This window comes from Chinchilla lanigera, unplaced genomic scaffold, assembly GCF_000276665.1.
Source record: "Chinchilla lanigera isolate Chin_1 unplaced genomic scaffold, ChiLan1.0 scaffold00055, whole genome shotgun sequence".
Taxonomy (NCBI): domain Eukaryota; kingdom Metazoa; phylum Chordata; class Mammalia; order Rodentia; family Chinchillidae; genus Chinchilla; species Chinchilla lanigera.
In genome coordinates, this window is record NW_004955456.1 from 8,374,899 (window position 1) to 8,381,479 (window position 6,581).

General features: G+C 48.4%; 1 protein-coding gene across 3 annotated transcripts in view; it reads right to left on the reverse strand.

The window, feature by feature from the left end:
* Positions 1 to 2,262: 2,262 nt before the first annotated feature.
* The window catches only part of Gusb (glucuronidase, beta), a 15,138-nt gene continuing 10,819 nt past the window's right edge, over positions 2,263 to 6,581 (reverse strand). For 2 of the 3 annotated variants that reach the window (XM_005396707.1, XM_013520595.1), the window contains 2 exons: positions 6,317 to 6,452; positions 3,588 to 3,925 (listed from right to left, as the gene is read on the reverse strand). In XM_005396707.1, the coding sequence (XP_005396764.1) occupies positions 3,756 to 3,925; positions 6,317 to 6,452 (306 nt within the window). In that variant the 3' untranslated portion in view covers positions 3,588 to 3,755. Of the gene's footprint in view, positions 2,641 to 3,587; positions 3,926 to 6,316; positions 6,453 to 6,581 lie in introns of those variants that run through there. The other variant, XM_013520594.1, reaches the window with a different exon arrangement.

Genomic DNA, 6,581 nt, shown 5'->3' on the forward strand with positions numbered 1-6,581 from the left:
TGACAGTATGTTTCTGTGGTTAACATCTTCTATCAGAATGTCAAAAGTGCCTTCTGTCTTAAATCTCAAACCAAATACTTTGTGTGTTGAACTTGGGCAGAAGTGTCCTTCCTTCCCACGAAGCAGGAAACTTGCACTCTCTGGAAAAGCGGTGCGATTGTTTTATTCCTTAGATTGAGAAGTAGTAGCAGTGATTTTGCTTCCAGCTAGTCATTATGTTAAAAATACTCAATGAGATTGGTAATTTTTGAGTGCTTTATTTGCCTTCTTTTTGGAGGGAGGAGACAGGCTCTGCTCTATAAACTAAAACCTGTAGAGCCAGCAGTTGTTCCATAGTTTACAACCCACTGTCATACAATCGACACATTGTAGGTCTTGTGGCCCAAGGCAGGTATCAAATCTGAATTGTCATGAATTTTTAATGGTTTTAACCAGTTTCTAAAAGATAGCTTAGTTCAGATTTCATCGGGGCTTCTGTTTTCCCATGAATGTGAATCCTTCAATGCCTGTCTTACTGTGTATGTACTGCTCCTGTGTTCTTAAGTAGTTAAAGAACCGTAGAAAGCACTGAATGTCCGGTGTTGGTGGAGAGCCAGGTCCCCGCGTTTGAGAACTGTACAGTAAGATCATCTTGTAGCCGAGCACCTTGTTCTACCAAGGCAGTTGACTGGTTCTCCTTTCTAATTAGAGTGGAAATGGCTTAACAATGGAGACGACTGTGATTTTATACACATCAGAGTTGTGCTAAACAAGTTCCCCATGTCCCAATTTCAAATGTTCTTTTGCCGTATTTTGTATTAATCAGCAGAGTATTGTTAAAGCTTGTCTTGATGTTGCATTCTTGCAAATATCTACAACTCTTACATGAGAAAATACATAGAAATGTTCAGCCAGACCCTTCAGATTTTTCCTTTGCTTTCCCAAGCCTTGGGGGAACCACTGTTTCAGTTATATAAGAATTTTTGCCACATTCCTGTGACCCAGTAGAATTCATGCCCTTTTTCTCACTGAGAGATGAACAGGTGCTGCCTGAAATAATAGCACTTCCCGAAATGCCAGTATCTCAGTAAGCGCCAGAAAACCCTGCCGTGTGCTATGTGCTCTTCTGCCCGGAGGAATTTAGGCTCCCCTTGCACCTTCGAAGGGGGGAAACACCTACGCTGTCAAACTTGAAGATCGTTAGGACTCTTTCAGACCAGATGTTTAAACATCGCAGCATTGCTCGTGCCGGTGTTGAAGAACAGCTTGAGGGGAAATTGCTCTTCGCAGTAATTCCACACTTCATGTCTCGGAAGTGGTTCGAAACAAATTAAACTTCTTATTTACCTAAGTCGTAAATATTTGAAGTAAGAGAAGTTACGGTTAGATGTTAAGTTCTAGGGCGTCCAGGTGGTTTGAAGGATTTCATGTGGTTTTTATTGAAGCCAGTTGATATCAGTGAGGATAAATTTCTGAAATAACTCAGGTTTAACTAGCTGTGTGCAAGGAATAACTCTGACTTGATCTATGTAGCCTCCTTAAATTCCTCATTTTTAAAGGATACTAAAAGCATTGACTATTTTCATACAAAGAGACAGATTTTTCATGTGGTACAAAGGATCTTTGGACCTACTAGAACTCTTTGTTGGCTTTTATTTGCTTATTTTTAACTTATATTTATTTTTGAAAGACTATCCTTCAAAAACTGCAGAGACATCTTGAGCAATTGCGTCCTAACTAGATGGGCTGCTCTGCCTGACGCCAGTGAATGCCGACAGGTGAGCTCATCTGAAACATCAGTGTTGGGCAAACGCCGACAAGGAGCCCCCCACTGTCTTTCCCTGTGTCTGTTTGGGGAGCTGGACCCAATATGCAGCCTCTGTCCTATGCTGACCTCCAGCACTTGAGTATTGGTGAAATGTTTCCACTTAGATATTGTGGGCAGCGCTTATGAATCCTAATCTGTGAGAACCAGCCTTCAGTAAAACAAAAGGGCAAGGGTAGGAGTCCCAGCTACTTGGTTAAACTTCCTTTGGACAAATTTGCCCAGAGAAGGTGTAATGTTTTATTATCAAACTGTATTGAGCATGGCCTAAGTATTAGGTGTATGATCTGTATAGTACGTTCCATCAAAAAATATTTATTATTAGTGCTTTAAGCTCCCGAGTAAACGTTCATTTGAAACGGAGTTCACTGGGCAGATTCCCCCTTTAATATAGATAGAACTATTCTTTATCAGAGATTTAGGATACCGTTTTGCTAACCGGTAAACAAAAACAAATGTAAATATGTAAGAATGTTTATTTGTTGCACATAACTTTTTTGGTATAAAATAAATGTAGAAGTTACCTGTGGAAGTTGTGCTGCCATCATTCTTATACTGAGGTATTTAGTTCTTAAAAAGAAACTGAAATGAAGTCCTTTTGGATTCCCTCAGAACCTTTAAAGGATGCTTGAAGTCGGTATCATCTCATCCCTTCTTTCCCTTTTCAACCGTGTGTAATTTACAGAAGACAGATATCTCAGGGACTCTCACAAGTGTGTGCAGGTCAGGGGGGGATGACGGGGGTCGCTGCTTACAGAGAACTCCTATGCAGATGTTTCCCCATGGTTTGCCTTCCTCTTGAGTACTCCTTTCTCACAGGCCTTAAAGATGAATCTCTGGTGGAACAGAACAAATGTACTGTATGCTGGAACCTTGGGGCTTACGATATGGACTTTATTCCTAATTTGTAAAACATTTGTTTGTTACCTTTAATATTTTTAATGTTTGCCAACTAAAGAGCATCATATCTTCAACATCAATTTTTATTTTTTTTTGAAACAGGGTCTCACTATATAGTCCAGGCTTGCTTTGAACTCACTGTCACCCAAGCTGGCCTTGAACTCATAGCAATGTTCCTGCCTCAGCCTCCCAAGTGCTGGAATTACAGGGGTACCCCACCACATCCGGCCTATTCTTTGACATTACACTGAACACGATAGTTGATTACTTTGAAAAACTTGAGTTCAGTGATAACATGACATATGGTGCCCCTAGAATTCCTTTTGAATGGACTGTACTCTTATAAAAAACGGTCTTTAGATTGCCGGTACAATGAGGCAAAATTATCTTTACTTTTTCCTTTCCTGGAGCCTGGAAAGGAAAATCTAAGCCGGGACATCTTGAGGCCTGGCGAGAAACGTAAGGGCAGTGAAGGGCGTTGGCCCAGCGCTGCCCGCCCCGGAGCGGGCACAGAGGCGTCGGGAGGGAGGGCGAGGCCCGGAGAGACTCTGCTGCGCGCAGGGCACGCGAATGCCCCTGCACAGGCGGGGTCGGAAGCGGCCTCCTGCCCACACGCCCGGCCTCCTGGCGCCTGTGGTCCCGAGACCGAGCTCGTCCTAGGAGGAGCCGTGGCTGCTGCCGCCCGTCCGGGGCACACCCGGCCTCACGCTCGCGGGCCGCCCCGCTGCCACCCTGCGGGGGCTCGCCCGGGGCTTCGCGCAGGCAGTCGGGAGCACGGCGGCCCAGGGGTGCGGAGCCGGCCACGTCTACACAGGCGCGGCCAACACAGCCTCACGCACGAAGGTGCACCCGGCTGAAGGGCGGCCACCACCGGCAACGCTGCTCTGGTGACCGAAAAGCTTTATTGTCACGTGTACCGCCCTCTTCCAGCACATGAGCAGAGTCCAAACCGCAGCCGCGCGGAGCGGGGCGGAACCGCGCTCTGGGTGGCCGCAGAGGCGGCCCGCCGCACCGTGAGCGGAGGGTGAGCGGGGCCCGGCCCGGCCCGGCGCTACACCCGGAGCGGGCTGCTCTGCAGACACAGCGACCTCGGCCCCGCGCCGGGCTCCAGGGTCTCGTTGGCCAGCCGCCAGTACCGGTCCCGCAGCAGGAACGCCGCGCTCTTCGGCTGCCTCTGGCGAGTGAAGATGCCCTTCTTGTTCCCTAGGACCCTCTGCGGGGCTGCACAGGAAGGGGAAGGAGGCCGTCAGCCCGTCACGTGACCGTGACGCCACAATCTGGGCCCACACTAAACGCAAGTGTCTGCTCAGGGCTGGGCTGCTGGCTATCTGAAGTAATACCACCCCCGTCCCCGGTACTGGAGATCGAACCCAGGGCTTTCACAGTGAACTACATTCCCCCCTCCCCACACACACCCCACCTTTTTAAATTTTGAGACAAGGTCTTGCTAAATTGCCCAGGTGGAGCTCAAACTTGTGATCTTCCTGCCTCAGCTTCACTGGACTGTGGGCATACACCACTAGACCCGGCTTGAAGTGACCTTACATAGTAAAGTTTTGTTTCGTTTTTATCTTTTTGAGACACAATAGTTGAGGAGGCTGGTCCTGAACTCACCTGATCCTCCTGAGGCAGCCTCCTGAGGACTGAGATTACAGGCCTATGCCACCCCGGGGCCCAGCATGTTCAAATATTTAAATACCACTTCTCTGTATGTTAATTTCCAGTCTGCTAGGGGGTAAAATTTATTTATTTATTTACTTATTTTGGTTTTTTTGAGGCAGGGTCTTGCTATGTGGCCCAGGCTGGCCTCAAACTCAAAGTGACCTTTCTGCCTCAAACTCCCAAGTACTGGGATTATAGCCATGCACCACCACACCTGGCCGGGGTAAAATTTAAAAATTTATCTTTGAGTTGCAAGCAAGGCGTAAGACATGGGTGCTGAGGTCCTGATGACAGGGGTGGGGCAGTTACCCTGGAAGAGGGTGCAGCCCAGTGCGTGCTGTGTCCGTGGGACCCACGGGGCTCCCAAAGGCCCTGGAGCGGCATCCCGCCAGGCTCTCACCTCTAGCCGTTGCTCTGGCAGGGCAGAGCTGGCCAACGCCCCTCAGGGCTGTGTTTGTGGCATAGTCTCCCACCACCCTTTGGAGAAACCACAACTAAACAGAAAGGTTAAAAGGCAAGGAGCATTTTCCTACCAAAAGGTTGAGGACTGCCTTCCGCCAGGCCCAGTGGTGTGTGCCTGTCCCAGCTCCTGCCGGCAGTGAAGTCGAGCTGCCTGAGCTCGGGAGTTTGAAGCACTACGCTCTGGGAAGTCCTACCGGTGACCAGTGACCAGTGACCAGTGACCAGTATGTCCTGCCTCACCGTCCAAGGCTAACCTGCCAGGGCCACTCGGCTCGTTCCTCACCACACAAACTGCCCAGGGTCTTTCCAGACGCTGTTAGTTCTGCGTGCCAAGCAGAGGGCAGGTTCGTGTCCTCGTTCTGTTTTCTCTTTACTTCTTCCTTCCCATCTAGTCTTGTTCATTTGTCCCCTTCCCAAATTTGTAATTGACACTAACCTCTCGATGGCCTGGCTTTCCCCATAAATAATACGGTGCAGCAGCCATGCCATATCCTTCTCCCTGAAACTGCCATCCTAAGTGACCAGGGACCTAAGTCTGTGGTAAGTCAAGAAACTAGAAATTTTTTTTTTTCCTGGTACCAGGACTCGAACTCATGACCTTGCGCTTGCCAGGCAGGCGCTGTGCCGCTGAGCTAAATCCCCAGCCCCAAGAAACTGGAAATCTTAAGCTGGATGTGGTGGTGAATGCCTGTAATCCCAGCCTTCTGAAAGGCGGAGGCAGGAGGATTGCAAGTTCGAGCCTAGCCTGGGCAAATTAGGGAAGACTGTCTCAAAATTTATAAAGGGCTGGGGATATAGCTCAGTGCAAAGGCCTTGGGTTCAATCCCCAGTACCAGGAAGGAAAAAAAAAAAAAAAAAAAAAAAAAGCAAGCAATCTAGAGGTGTAGAAAGCAGGAAACACTCCACTGCAATGTAACTGGAGTGGCCCTCACCTACCCCCAGTTGAGAAGACTTTTAAAATCCCACGTTGACAGTGCTTTGGAACTTACCTGTTTTTAGGGAGCCTGCTTTGTAAGCTCAGTAACAGAACAGACTGCAGTATCGAACATGTCTCAGGCACTGTACCCTGCTCTGCATACCGAGTGTCTCTCAAGTCCAGTCTGAGGTCCCACTGTCCTTCACACATTCGTGCCTTGGGACAGGATCCTCATTAGCTTGAACACAGGTTCCTTCTGGGTCACCCACACTGGCCTTGATGCCATCTTCCTGCCTCAGCTTCCCAAGTGCTGGGATTACAGACATGTGCCAGCCCTCACCCCCAGCTCCCATTAAGCTTTCTTTTTTTTTAACCATCAGATAACTTGGAAAGCCTGATTGCTTTGCTGTTGTAAAGCACAACTTTTCCTGGGAAATTCTCTATGCAACCTATATTGCTTAAACCATTCTCTAAACCCTTGGTTTCAAATATTACAACCAGAGGCCCAGAACTGAAAAGCCAACCTGAAAAGCTCAGAAACAGGAGGATCCCGAAGCTACACTGCCACTTACTCTGGTTAGTCATGAAGTCAGCAAAATTCCAGATGAGCTCTCCAACCACATATTCTTTGCGCTTTTCATCGAGGACTGCGTGGTACCGCGCTAGCAGACTCTTCTGGTACTCCTCGCTGAACATCAGAGGTGGGTCCTGGATTCAAGGCAAACAACAGAGTCAACACTGCAGAACTGTGAATGGTAGATTAAAAGTAACGATCCACTCACAGCGGGCCGTGGTGACCTCGGGGCTTGCTGTGGTACTGGAGAGAGAAAGCCAGGT